Source organism: Notamacropus eugenii, chromosome 5 (assembly GCF_028372415.1).
Source record: "Notamacropus eugenii isolate mMacEug1 chromosome 5, mMacEug1.pri_v2, whole genome shotgun sequence".
Lineage (NCBI taxonomy): Eukaryota > Metazoa > Chordata > Mammalia > Diprotodontia > Macropodidae > Notamacropus > Notamacropus eugenii.
The window spans coordinates 70,195,915-70,211,090 of NC_092876.1; the positions used below are offsets into that span (position 1 = coordinate 70,195,915).

The 15,176-nt window shown below is 38.0% G+C and overlaps 1 protein-coding gene across 13 annotated transcripts in view; it reads left to right on the top strand.

Moving 5' to 3' along the window:
- Window positions 1-15,176, top strand: part of EPB41 (erythrocyte membrane protein band 4.1) — a 210,258-nt gene that overhangs the window by 102,558 nt on the left and 92,524 nt on the right. For all 13 annotated transcript variants that reach the window (XM_072609612.1, XM_072609603.1, XM_072609615.1 and 10 more), the window contains exon 4: window positions 9,852-9,956. In XM_072609612.1, coding sequence (XP_072465713.1) covers window positions 9,852-9,956 — 105 coding nt within the window. The remainder of the gene's footprint in view (window positions 1-9,851; window positions 9,957-15,176) is intronic.

Genomic DNA, 15,176 nt, shown 5'->3' on the forward strand with positions numbered 1-15,176 from the left:
TTTTTACGTAGAGACTTGATGATGTAATGAAGTACCTCATCTTTACTTGAGTACTTATTAAACTGACTTAAATTATTTGAACTTTCAGATATTCTTCAAGTATATGCAGTTATTTGCTACAAGTTACAAGGGAACAGTCTAATTATATCCTTCCTTCAATCTATTATTTTACAAAGTCTCTGTCCTTCAAAAAAGTATTGGACATATTGGAAGGATTCTGCACAGTTTGAAGTGTAAGGACCTGAGTTTAAATTCTGGCACTACCCCTTAGCACTTATGTGATAGATATTCAAGTCACTTGAAGAGGGAAATTCTTTAGGGCTTAGTTTCTCCATATATAAAATGAAGGAGGTAGATCAGAAGATCATCATAATATTGTTGTTGCTGTGTACAATGTTCTCCTGGTTCTGCTAACTTCACTTTGCATTAGTTCATGTAAGTCTTTGCAGATTTTTCTAAAATCCACCAGCTTGTAATTTCTTACAACACAACAGTATTCCATCACAATCATATACCACAGCTTGTTCAGCCATTCCCTAATGGATGGCATCACCTCAATTTCTGATTCTTTACCACCACAAAAGAGCTGCTGTAAATTTTTTTTGTACATATAAGTCCTTTTCTTTTTTAAAAAAAATCTCTTTGGGATATAGCTCTAATAGTCATATTGCTGGATCAAAGGGTATCAGTCTAGTAGCCCTTTTGGCATAGTTCCAAATTGCCCTCCAGCATGGTTGGATCAGTTCATAATTCCACCAACAGTACTTTAGTGTCCTAATTTTTCCACCTCCCTTCCAACATTTGTCATTTTCCTTTTCTGTCATATTAGCCAATCTGACAGATGTCAGATAGTATCTTAGAACTGTTTTAATTTTCATTTCTCTAATCAATAGTGATTTAAAATATTTTTTCATATGACTGCAGAGAGCTTTGATTTCTTTATTTGAAAGCTCTTTATTCATATGCTTTGACCACTTATTATATTCTTATATGTATTATATATTCTTATAAATTTGACTCAGTTCTCTATGAAATTGAGGAATGAGGCCTTGATCAGAAAAACTTCCTATAAATTCACCCTGCCCTCCTGCAGTTTTCTGCTATCCTTCTCATCTTGGCTGCATTGATTTTGTTTGTGAAAAAACTTTTCAATTTAATGCAACCAAAATTATCCATTTTACATTCCGCAATGTTCTCTATCTCTTGTTTGGTCCATGATTCTTCCCTTATCCACAGATCTGACAGGTAAATGATTCCATGTTCCCCTAATTTGCCTGTCGTGTCACTCTCTATGTCCAAATCATGTTATCCACTTCTATGTCCTTCTGTTTTATGAGTGAGTTCATTCCATTCAAATTCACAGTTATCATTACTTATTATTTATTTCCCTCCAATCCTACTTTCCCTTCCCCCATTTATCCTTCTCTCTCTCTCTCTCTCTCTCTCTCACCTTGTACCTCCTCAAGTGTTTTGCTTCTGACCACTACCTCCCCCAGTTCAACAGCTCCCCCTCCCCCACCTTTTTCTCTTATCCCCCTTCTCTCCTGCTTCCCTGAAGGGTAAGACAGATTTCTCTACCTAACTGAGTATGTATATTATTCCCTTTTTGAGCCAGTTCCAATGAGAATAAGGTTCAAATGTTATTCAGCTCTTGTCTTTTCATCAGGAATGCTTGAAAATCTTCTGTTTCTTTAAATATCCATTCCTTCCCTCTCACACTTCCCCTGTCAAAGGATTATACTAAGTTTTTCTGGGTGGGTGATTTATGGTTGTAATCCTAGGTCCTTTGCCCTCTGTAATATCATATTCTAAGCCCTTTGGTAATTTAATTTAGAAGCTGATAAATATTGTGTTATCCTTCCAGTGGCTGCATCATATTTGATTTGTTGTTTTTTTTTTTTCTGGCTGCTTGTAGTATTTTCTCTTTGACCTGGGAGCTCTGGAATTTGACTATAATATTCCTGGGACTTTTCATTTTGGGATCTCTTTCAGGAGGTGATCAATGGATTCTTTCAGTTTCTATTCTACCTTTTGGTTCTAGGATGTCGAGACAATTTTCCTTGATAATTTCTTGAAATATGATGCTAGGCCCTTTTTTTTTGATCATGGCTTTAGTGTAGTCCAGTAATTCTTAAATTAGTTCTCTTCAACTTTTTTTCCAGGTCATTCTTTTGATTTTGTTTTATTGTTTCTTGATGTCTCATGTACTTAGTTTCCACTTGTCTAATTCTGAGTTTTAAGGGATTATTTTCTTCATCAAGCTTTTGTATCTACTTTTCCATTAGGCCAATTCTGCTTTTTGAAGAGTTATTCTTGTCAGTGGATTTTTGTGCATCTTTTGCTGTTTGGACTATTCTGTTTTTTGGTGTTATTTTCTTCAGTATTTTTTGTCTCCTTTACTTTATTGATTTTTTTCATGATTTTCCTACATTACTCTCATTTCCCAATTTTTCCTCTGCCTCTCTTATTTGATTTTTAAAATCCTTTTTGAACTCTTCTGGGAGTTTTTTGTGGGTCTCAGATCAATTGACATCTGGGTTTGAGACTTTGTGTGTAGCTGTTTTGACATTGTTGTCTTCTGAGTGTGTGATTTGATCTTCCATGTCACTATAGTAACTTTCTGTGGTCAGCTTCTTTTTTGTTATTGTTATTGTTATTTGTTTTGTTGCACATTTTTCCAACCTACTTTCTGACTTTTAATTTTATGTTAAAATGGAGCTATGCTCCTGAGTTGAAGGGAGCACTGTTGCAAGCTTCAGGTTTTTTTGTGCAGCTGTTTTCAGAGCGAGTTCTGGAGGTCTGTAACTTTGTACTTCTTACAAAGTGGTATGATCTAAGGAGAGGTGTGGTCACTGCTCTCCTGGCTTGTGCCTTGGTCTTTGAGCAAATACAAGCCTTCTTTTTCACTCTGGTGCTGTGTCCTGGGTCCTTGTTCCTGCTAGTGCTCCTCCCTGTCCTGGGACTAAGACCTGGATTGTGTATTGGCAATGCCACAGAGTCCTGTCCCCAATGCTAGCAAAGGATTCCCTGTAATCTTCTTCTGACCAGTTTTCTGATCACTTTACTGTCTTTAGCCTGAGAGCTCTGGAAATCCAGCAGCTAATGTACATGCCCTCAAGGGCTGCTGCTGGCTTTCTGGGCACAGCTTGCGCTGGACTGCACTCCATGCTTACCCCAGTGAAATAGACCTTTCCTGCTGACTTTCTAAGTTGTCTTGGGCTCGAAATTTGTTTCACCCTGTCTTTTTATTGGTTCTGTCACTTCAAAATTTGTTTTGTGATGTTATTTTAATGTTGTTTGGAGGGAAATTTGGGAGAACTCAGGCAAGTCCCTGCCTTAACTCTACCATCTTGCCTTGGATTCTTTTTTAAAATTCAGTTTTATTTTATTTTAAATTCCATATTCTTTTCCCCCTCTCCTTTCCCCATGCATTGGGAAGGCAAGAAAAACAAAACCCATTGCAAATATGTATAGTTACACAGAATAAATTAGTCATGTAAAAAAAAAGATGGAAAGAAAGAAAAAAATATGCTTCAATATATACTGTGAGTCACTCAGCTCTTTTTGGAGATTTACAGCAGGTTTTTTCATGAATCATTTGGAATTACACTTGGTCATTGCATTAGTCAGAGTTCTTAAGTCTTTCAAAGTTCTTTGTCTTTACAATACTTCTATTGTATAAATTGATCTTTTCTCATTCTACTCACTTCGTACTGCATTAGTTCATACAAATCTTCACATGGTTTCTTGGATTCCATTCCCTTCCTCATTTTATATAGTATAGTAATATTCCATAATGTTTGTATACCATGATTTATTTAGCCATTCCTCAGGTCACAGGCATCCCCTCCATTTCCAATTCTTTGACACTACGAAAAGAGCTGCTACAAATATTTTTTGTATGTATGGGTCTTTCTCCTCTTTCTTTGATACCTTTGCAGATATAAAAGTAGTTATTATATCACTGGATCAGATGGAATTCATAATTTAATAGTTTTTTGGGCATACTTCCAAATTACTTTACAGAATCATTTAATCCATTCATAGCTCCACCAAAGCTTCATTAGTATTTTCCTGCAGACCACCCAGCATTTATCATTTTCCTTTTTTGTTAACTTGGCTATTTGTAAAAATGAGGGCATCGGACTAGATCTGGGAAGATCTACATTTGTTCTACATTTGCGTCCTTGTTATCTCACCACCTGTGAATCCTTCCCTAATGTCCTACTTGGACTCTTAATCATGGTATGGATTTGACCTTGGGCTCTTAATGACTCTTTCAAGGAGAGCATCAACTCTGACTAGTACTACCAAATTGGAACGTTTGAGGGTAGTGAAAAACCATGAAAACTGTGCTGACCAGTCTAGCTAATCTAGCTAACCAGAAACCTGGCAAACATTTTTAGTTATAGTTATCCATGAAACAGAGTGAAAATATAGGTAATGGGAGAAAATTATAAGACTAAATCTTGTAACTGTGAAGGCCAAAAATAAATTAGCATTCACATGTATTATTTGTCTCAGCACTTCAAGGACCTGTGATTCAATTGGTGTGGGTACTCCCATCCCACAGGGCAGACTGCAGCCTGTCCTTGTCTTCGCAGATCATATGATCAAAAGATTATGCCTAGAAGGAACTTTAAAGATCATCTTGTTCAGCCTTCTCATTTTACAGCTGAAGATTCTGAGGCCCAGAGAGTTGAAGTAATTTGTTGGGCTTTTACCTGAAAATTGGTTGTACCTGAAAAAAAATTTGTTGCCAGGCAGCCAAGTAGGTCAGCAACAATCACTTATTAAGTGCCTTCTGTGTGCCAGGCATTTTCCTAAGTGATGGGGATACATATACTAGCAAAAGGAGCTTACATTCTAATGGGGAAAGACAACACACCAAAGGGAATAGAGGAAGAGTAGTGGTGTTGCTGGAGGAAGCTACTCTTATAGGGGAGCATGGTGTTGAAGTCCATAGTGTCAGAAGCAGAGATAGGAGAGGAAAATGAATGAAGGCTAACCTGGGCCCCTTCTCTGAATGGAAGCCCTGGGAGGAATTCACCAAGGACCCTCTTGGTGGGGGAATGTTCCAAGATGAGAAGGTCCCAGGCAGTGAAGGAAGGTCCTTGGATGAGCATCTTCTCCACATACACAAGAGCCATTGGAGGATAATTTTGATGGAGGTTTGAATTAACAGTCAAAAAGTAAACTGGACCACTGAAATACGAACGTGCATAGGTAACAAAATTATTTCTTCTGGTAGAGTTCTGTAGAAATCACCAAATCAGGATTGAAAGGAGAATTTTTTTTTAGTGAAGTTAATGGAACTTGTAGAGTTGACTTAAGAAATCATCTGAACCAACTCCCTTATCTTACAGATGTAGAAATTGAAGCTAAAAAAGTTATGTGCCTTGTTCAGAATCAGAGAGTTAATAGCAGACATAGGACCCAAACTCAGGTTATCTGACTCGTTGGCCAATGATCTTTCCCTTATGCCCGTCTGAAGTTAGTTAGCTTTATATTCTTAGCCCCAGAGATTAGTCAGAAACTCAAATATTTGAAATACGCATATATGTATGTCTAAATACACACACACACACATATACATATATAACCACTTTGATTCTGAGAATAATAACTTTGGTAACTTATCCTTACTTTACCTTACTTTAATTTAATCCTTACATTTTAAAATGCTTCTTTCTGAGATTGTTTTTAAAAAACTGATTGAGATTTTTTATTTTTATATCACCTGAATTTCCCCTGTATCCTTTCTTCTCCCACTTCTCAGACAACCTTTCCATGTAACAAAAGACTTAAGGGGATTTATTGTTAACTATCTTGTATCATTTTACAAGTGTACTTCAAAGAGCAGGTACATAACCCAGTTTGAGTACCGCTTCTGATATAACTGATTAGTCAGATGATCAGTTCCAGTATAATAGCCCAGGCAAAGACCATTAAGACAGTACCTTGTAAAATCCCTGTGAGAGCCATTCAGATAGGTGATATCTGCATGTTATGTTGAATTTGGCCTGTTATTGAAGGAAATTGCTAGGAGTCTGCCTCCGCACCTTGAGTCATTTTTTTTCTGGAATAATGGGAGTCTGAATCTCAGCAGCCACAATTAGTTGTCAGTGTAGACAGCTGCTTCCAATTAATTCAGTGGCTGCACAGACAGTAGCCCATAGCTTGCTCAGGGAAATCATGCATTGAAAAGACAGTGGAAGGGGATAAAATCTCCTTTGCATTATAGACAGCAACACTTTCTAATTCTGGCACTACTCCCAAGTCACTTAGTGCCAGCTGTGCACAGTCATTCATAGTGACATGACACGGAGCTTGGGTTTTCCATCTGTGTCCTGGGTTAGTTATATAGCCATTTGAAGGTTTGTTTGTATTAAAATTCAAGAGAAATTACCAAGTGAAACAATTATTACTTGGTGCTAAGTGTAGAGGCAGTGCGCCAGTTGTTCACCTTTTTCATTACCTGGAATGTCTGCCCCATCCCCTTTCTTCCTATTATTCCCATCTATCCTATCTGTCCATCAAGGTCAGCCTCAGATTTCATGAAGCCTTTTCTGACCCTGGCTTCCCTGGCCTCCTTCAAGTCTCTGCTAAAGTCCCACTTTCTGCAAGAAGCCTTTCTTGGCCTACTTTAATCTTAGTACCTTCCCTCTTTGATTGTCTCCAATTTATCCTGTATATATCTAGTTTGTATCTTCCAGAACGAAAGACAAACACAACCTGGGCCATTCCTTGAGTAACTACTTAAAGAAGCCTATTCATTGAATGGGTGTCTCTAGCTCAAAGGGAGAATCTGATAAGACCTTAACCTGGAAAGGGCCAGGGTCTCACATTGCATCCTGGGCCATCTGTCCAGTCGTCCTGATGAATATCAGGCCACTGGACCCAGATGGCTCAGGAGAAGAAAGTGAGACTGGTGACCTTGCACAGCCTTCCCTCACTCAAATCAAAGTCAACTGCAAGTCATGTCATCATCTTGATGTCATGGACCTCTTTGAGAACGGACAAACACAACAGAGCAGTCTTGTTTATATGCAGTTGTTTGCTTGTCTCTCCCTCAGTAGATTGTGAGCTCCTTGAGAGCAGGGACTTGTTTTTTGGTTTTTTTGGGGGGGAGGAGGTGGTAGGGGTTCTTTTTGCTTTGTTTTAGGCCTTTGTATTCCCGGCAATTTGCATAGTGTCTGCCACTTAGTAGGTGCTTAATAAATAGTTGTTGACTTGACTCAATTGATCCCTCTCTCTTTACATCTGAATATGATTCTTCCCTCCTGTGAATCTATATATCACTTTGTTCCTTTCTCTTTTAAGGCATCTATGTTAAGTCTTGTTGTGTATTTATAGTTAGTGTACTTTTTATTCTCTCTATTAGGTTATAAGCTTTATTATGTAATGATATAATCTTAGTTGGAAGGAACTTTAGTGGCCATCTATTTCAACTCGTAATCTGAACTAGAATTCTATAGCATGCCTGACAAAGTGATCATCAGACTTTTGCTTAAAAAACTGCAATGTGTGGGAAACCATTACCTTCTCAGACTCTTCAAACCTTTAAGGATAGTCATCATACCCCTCCACAACCACCATGTTCCCCTTGCCCGCCCAGCCAAGTCTTCTCTTTTCAGATAAAACATCCCTGTTACCCACAGCTCATACTCAGGTAGCCTAGTCTTTCATTCCTTCACCATTCTGGATGCCCTCTTCTAAATGCTTTCAAGCTTTAAAATTAGTTACTAGTATTTCTTAAGGACCCACCATGCACCAGGGATTATGAAAGGTGCTGGAGATACAAAGGTAAAAGCAAATCAGACCCTGCCTTTAAAAAGCTAATATTCTATCAAGGAAGATGAAACACATCTATGTGGGAACATAGAAGACAGACCCAAAGTAGTCTTGGGTTGCAAGACACTAGTAGCTGAGGGGACCAAGAAAGTTCTCAAGCAAAAGGTTGGGTTTGAGCTGAGTCTTGATTCCAAGAAGAAACATTCAGAGGCTACTGTAATAGTTCAGGCAACAGGTGTTGAGGGTCTGCTCTAGATGCTGTGTGTGTTAGAGAAGTTAAGGGAGGGATGTTATAGAGACAGAAACAACAAGCTGTAGCAGCTGATTGGATATTTAGGTTGAATGAGAGTGCAGAATTATTACCACCAGTGCTGCAAAGTTGGGTGACTGGAAAGGTGGTAGACCAACCACAAAATGCTCCACTGTTTGTCTGACTCTAGGACAGAGCCTATTTTAACTTTTCCTTACTCCTGGAGGAGCTAGCTCCTAGTCTTTCAGAACAAGGACAATGTCACTGTCATCAACAACAGGAATAATTTATTAAATACTTAATATATGCTAGGCACTATGCTAAGGGGATGCAGAAAAAAGCAAAAAAAAAAAATATTGTCTCTGACTTCAAGGAGCTCACGTTTTAATGAGGGATACCACTTTCAAATAGCCATGTACGTAAAGATATGTACAGGATCAATGGGAGATATTCTCAGAGGGAACGCATCTGCAATAGGGGGAACTTGGAAACACTTCTTGCTAAAAATAGAATTTGACGTGAGTCTTGAGAGAATCAAGGGAAGCCACAGTTAGATTTGAGAAGCCAGGGCATTCTAGGCTGGAGGATAGCTAGTGAAAAGGCTAGGAGGAGGGGAAGAGATGAATTGAGAGAGATGGAGTGTGCTGTTCAAGGAACTGCAAGAAGGCCAGGAAGGGGGGGCAGTAAAGAGGAAGAAGATTGGAAACACAGGAAGAGACTAGGTGTGAAAGGGCTTTAAAAAGCCAACAGAGGATTTGACATTTGATTGTGAGGGTAATAGGGAGCCACTGGTGTTTCTTTGAGGTGACATGCTCAGATCTGCACTGTAGGAAAATAACTTTGGCAGATGAATGAAGGATGTTTTGGAGTGGGGAGGAAATGGAGGCAGGGAGACCACTTAGAAGGCTTTTTTAGTAGTAGTGTGGGTAAGAGATGATGAGGGCCTGAAGCATCGCCCTAGGTGGCTATCTGAGTAGAGAGGAGGGCACATAATGTTGATGATGGTGATGATGATAGCAGTTATGTGGCACTTCATGGTTTGCAAAGTGCTTACAAATACGACCTCCTTTTATCATCACAGCAACCCTGGCAGGTAGGTGCTATTATATTATTATCTCCATTTTACTAAGAAAGAGTGAGGTTAAGTAACTTGTCCAGGATTGCATAGCTAATAAGTGTCTAAAGTAAAATTCATATCTTCCTGACTCCAGGTCTAGATCTCTCTCTGCTGTGTCTGCCTCGTAACTGAGAGATGTTATGAGAGTAGAAACAAATAAGACTTAGCAAGAGATTGAATATGGCAAGTGAGAGACAATAATGAGTTGAAAATAGCATCTGTGTTGTGGGTCTGTGTGATTAGGAAGTGGTGGTAAGAATGAAGTTTGGTTAAGAAGGAAGGAAAAATAATGAGTTATGTTGTAGAAATGTGGAGCTTGAGATGTTCATGAGGCATTTGAGGACACAGGATTGGAGGTGGAAAGAGGTTAGGGCCTGATAAATAGATCTCCATAGAGATGATCATTGACTCCATGAGACAATGAGATCACTAAGTAAAATAGGGTAGAGGGAGAACAGGACAGAGCAGGGGGGACAGCCATGGTTAGTGGGCATGTTCTAGATGGAGATAGCAGGCAAATGAGACTTAGAAAAGACCCAGGAGAGAGCAGTGTCATGAAAACCTAGAAAGGCAATCTTCATATTTTCTCAAAGCATCTAATACAATGTCTTTCAAATGACGGGAGTTCAGTAAATATTAGTTGAATTAAAAATGAATTTTAATATCATCTTAAATGTTATGTACTTGCAGAAACATGCTAAAGGACAAGATCTGATAAAGAGAGTATGTGAACATCTCAATCTATTGGAGGAGGACTACTTTGGTCTGGCCATATGGGATAATGCAACTTCTAAGGTAAGGGGATGACCATAATATATGAAAATATCTGTAAGTTGTCTTTTTCACTGATTATTTAGTGTAAATATATGTATGCTTGATTCCTAAAAGTCAAAGAAGGTATGATATTCTTAGAAATTTTTAAAAATTCTTTAACATTCCAGTCATTTTCCGTTCTCAGGGTTACTACTCATTGCTATTATGAAAATACTGGTATATGTATAATAATTTAAAAGGAAAATGTCTGTAATATTTTCAAACATAATTTTTGTGTGTGAAATCTTCCCTGATTTTCTTAATTGAAAGTGACTTCTTTTCTGATCTCATAGCACTTTAGACTTCCCTTAAACACTTGTAATTCAAAATTAGTATGAGATATGTATTTGGATGTGTCTTGTATCTGCCTCTTTTAGATTGTGTAAGTACCTTCAGACTGCGGATCATGTCTTCACTGACTTTTTTATAACTCTGACAAATCACGGTGTAATATTCATTGTAGGAACTTAATAAATAAATGTTTGTGGAATGAATTAAAAGGGCAGATCCTGAATCAATATCTGTATTAAACACATGCACACCATTTCCTGTCATATGACCAACAAGATGGAGGACTAGGCATTTTTACTAACCTCATGGTCTCACAAACCTCTTCACCATATGGATATGTGCAAGAGATGGAGCAGTGTCAGCTTCCTGCATGGTCTAGGACACCAAGAATCCCTAGTAAGGAATTGCAGTTATGCTATTAGCCAAAGCAAGCATTTGCAACATACATTGTGCTGAAAGGAACTGTAGACAACAAACAGAGGTCATTATTGAGCTTACGTATTTCAAATGTCTGTGTGTCTAAAGGAAGGAAGGAAACAAGGATTTATTAAGTACCAGTGATTAATAAGTGCCAGGTGCAGTGCTAAGGGTTTTACAAATATCATCTCATTTGTTTCCCACTATAGTCCTAGGAGGTAGGTGCTATTATGATTTCTGTTTTATAGTTGAAAGAACTAAGAAAAACAAACATTAAGTGACTTGCCCAAGGTAACATAGATAGTAAATGTTTAAGGCCGTCTGAATTTAGGTCATTTTGACTCCAGGCCAAGAACTATCTACTGCATTACCTAGCTGCCTCCAAGAGGATGTATACAATAATACAGTAGTGGCAGGATATTTCAGTGTCCCTCTCAGTTTTAGATAAGAATAACAGAAAGAAAAACAAAAAAATAATCTAAATGAAATATATCTAGATATATCTAAAATATATCTAAAAGATCTGTTATGTCTTTTGAACAGGAATATTAATGATTATAGAAGTTTCTTAGAACCATATGTCATCTTTACAAAAATAAACCACACACTGAGGCAAAAAAATTATAAATAAGTGTAAAATATCAGAAATGACCGTAGCACAAAAACCTAGTAATTTATATAGGGAACACAAGTAAAAGACAGGCCAAATCAAATCCTAAACAGTGAAGAACAAATTATTAAGAGCAACATTAAGAATAAATGATTAATAACTATGAAACGCAGTGGTAATGACAAGATAGTGGTACCCGAATTTTCAGGGTGCAGCAAAAACAATCATCAGAGGACAGATAATATCTCAAAATACAGTAGCAGAGTAGAAAAATAAAAAATAAGCTGAATATGCCTTTTTGAAATTTTAAAAATGAAGTAGTAAATCTAATAAGCATAAAAGATGAAATTTAGAAAATGAGAGTGGAAAAGAGCAAATCCCCGGTGTTCAGGTAAACAAGTTTTAGAGCATGGACTAAAAGAACAGAACCTTCAAATTGTATGCATTCAACATACATTTACGTTATTAGGGTCTTCCTTTACCTCCTGGGAAGCCCCTCCCAAGGGTGGCATGCCATCTTTGAAAATTCCTCCATACTGTCCAGGCGAATTGAACAAATATTTCCCTTCCAAATACATGCGTAATGTAATACATAAAAATTGTGAAACATGCATCTTCCTGTGGAGGAATCTCTTTGGCAAGTCGTGGTGGTTTTGGTAGGGTCTCAATTCTGATGCCAACAGAAAGGAAAATCTTAACCTCTTTTTAACGAAGTAACCCATCCTTTTCTTACTTTTTGGATTGGTCCATTACCAAAGCTGCCTCATTCTCATCTTACATCCATGGTCTAATTTACTTACATCTTGTCACTGAGATGAAAACTTGAGAGGCTTATTTGCCTTTTCTCTCTTCCCCTTCCTGCCCTTCATTTCCAATCTGTTGCCAAGTCCTTTTGGTTTTGCCAATATAGTAGCTCTCACATCTCTCCCTTTGTATTTTTTTCACCCAATTAATACCACTTTAGGTCAGATCCTTGTATTATTAAAATGGACTTGTATTATTAAAATGGTCTGTGACTACTTTCTTGCATCCAGTCTTTTGATTCTTCAGTCCATCATCCTTTGCTCTACTACCAAAGTAATCTTCCTAAAGCACAGGTCTGACCATATCACCCCATTGCTCAGTAGCTTTCTGTGGCTCCTCCATGCCTCTTGCATAAAATACAAATTCTTTGTTCTGATATTTAAGGCGCTTTACCATCTGGCTCCAACCAAACGCTTACCCAGATTTTGCATTACTTTCCTTGAAGCATTCTGTTGCAGCGAAGCTGCACTTGTAACTGTGACTGAACTCGGTTTACCATTTTCTACCTCTGTGCGTTCACCTAGAATCTCCTTTGTCTGTATGGTCCTTGCTCTTCATCTCTACTTTTCAGTATCCTTTTATACCTTTGAGGACTAGCTTGGTTGTTACCTCCTCTGTGAAGTTGTAGGGATTTTTTTTTTATTCCTTGTAGATGAAAATATTATTATTTTGTCCCTACTCAGATTTTCCCAGAGTACTTTGGATTTCTCTTTTGTACCCAGCATACTCCACCTTATGTTATATTTACTTGTGGACATGTTGTCACATACCCCCTAGTAGAACATCAGCTCCTTGAGGGCAAGCCGGGTGCTATTTTTAATATCTAGCACCTAGCTAGATATTATTGTTCTGAATTTAGCAGGTACTTGATAAATGTTGAATTGAATGTTTCCTTATTTTAAAGTAACCATTTGGGCCTTTAGGCCTCAGTAAGGTCAGATCCTCAGGTGGTTGTTGTTGTGTTTGTCCTTCATTTTCGAAGGAGACCATGCCATCAGAGAAATGATGACATGACTTGCACTTGACTTTGTTTTGAGTGAGGGAGGGTTGTGCAAGGTCACCAGCCTCACTTCTCCTCCAGAGCCATCCCTCAGCTGGTGGTGACATAAGTAGAAGAGTTAAAACTTGAAACTTCACTGTATCTTGCCCATGTTGACTTCATTCAGTATGTATTTATTAGCCACCAGCTGTGTTCTAGGCACAGTGCAAGGCACTGAGGATAGAAATACAAAAATTAAACATTCTGTCAGAGAACATGTATACATATTAGTATAGAAGGATAAAATGGAGGAGAGACATGACCACCTCATCTTTTTAAATTTTGTGATATTTTCCTTTCTCAAGTCTTGTAGCAACTCTCATTTTTCTCTGTTTTTGTTTTCCAAAGGATCTGGAGAGTGGTCCAGCAGTCCTATCTGGCAGCTCTTTTAGAACTCTGGGCCTGGTTCATTTGGGGCTGGTGACTTAGTTATTAAAGTACTCTCAAAACCATGCCTCACTTGGATTTAAATTCCCTGGTAGCCCTTTGGATTCTGTTCTTCTGTTATCAGAATGGATTGTTTTCCTTTCATTCATGTGCTTTCTTTGCCTTAGCCTCATCTCCTTCTGTGCACAGTACTTTCTCGCTTCCACCTACCTATTTTCTGGAACTCCTTATATATGGAATATTCTGTGCCAAGAATCTTCTCTGTATAGAAGTTTCCAGATTTTTAGCTAATTAGTGTCTTCTTGTTATCAAAGATAGCAAAACCAATCAGACTTGCCTAAGCAGGACCTTGCTCCTCCCTATAATTCACCCAACCCACCTTGGCTTCCTTGAGATGTTTTGAAACTTGGAGCAAAAATTAATCCAGGAGTCCTATCCAACAAAGTGGCTGAAGCTTGATGTAGTGGTATAGTGTTAGGAGCAACCTTTCATAATATAATGAGTGACTCCTTTCTGTCATCATGGCCTGCCTGAGATTTCCTTTCCTGTCTTTTCCCATCCTGCTGTGGAAGTATTGGTTGCAGGCACCCTGGATAACAGGCTACCTTAGTTTGGTTTTTGACAGATGAAAGTGTTAAGTCCTTCCGGGCATGGTGTCTATTCCAGGAGCAAGGTGGGTAGCTGGGAGATGGCCCTTGTCTTTGGTATATGGAAGACTCTGTTCTTGTGTTTGTAACTTACTCCCTGCCTAAAAACTGCATGTGTGTGTTCTATTTGTAACATTCACTGGAGACAGTTCTTTATTGGGTGAGAAGTTAATGCATTTTATTTTCCTCAAATTATAATTGGCACACTTACTTTCTTTTTCCTCTTTTTGCATAATAATAGAGTAGAAGCCTCTATTGCTCTGACTAGATGAGAAGGAAAGAAATCAGTAGCTGACTTCTATAGTCCCCATGAAAGATTTATTGCTACTTTGAACCAAAATTATTGAGTTAAACAGCTGCTTGCTTAGCTTTTATTCCTAATTGGAATTATCTGCTCATGAGTGAAGCAAGTATTTTCCTTGGGGGGAAAAGTCACTTTGTGGATTTTGCCTCCTTCCCCCCTTGGAAAAAAAAATCCAAGCATAAATAGTAACAGTAGCAAAAAATAAAAACAAAAAAAAATCCAGAAGTAGGCCTAAATGCTCCTTTTTCTTCACTAAATTAATAAGTATTTTATACTTATTTTTTACCAAGTGCTTCCTGTCCACTTTATATTATTTGCATGGTAGCATGGTATAGTGAAAGAATAGTCAGAGGAGGTGAGTTCCTATCCTGTTTCTGCTACTTACTACTAGTTTTACCTTGGGCAGGCAATTTAATCTCTCTCAGCCTCATTTTCCTCATTTTTAAAAGAAAAGTTTGGACTAGATTGTTGGATTCTAAGGTTCCTTCTAGCTCTGGGGCAAGTATTATCATCTTAATTTCTCTGATTCTCATTTTTCTCTTTAGCAAGATGAATATTCCTAGTCATAGGATCCTAGGAGTAACCCCAAGAGTCCTTCACAAGCCTGTCTCATTTGTTTCCTATTAATCGTCAGCCAGACTTAATTAGTTTTTAGCAAAAGTATTTATTAATATGGTAAAACAAAATAGTAGTTGCAAAAACA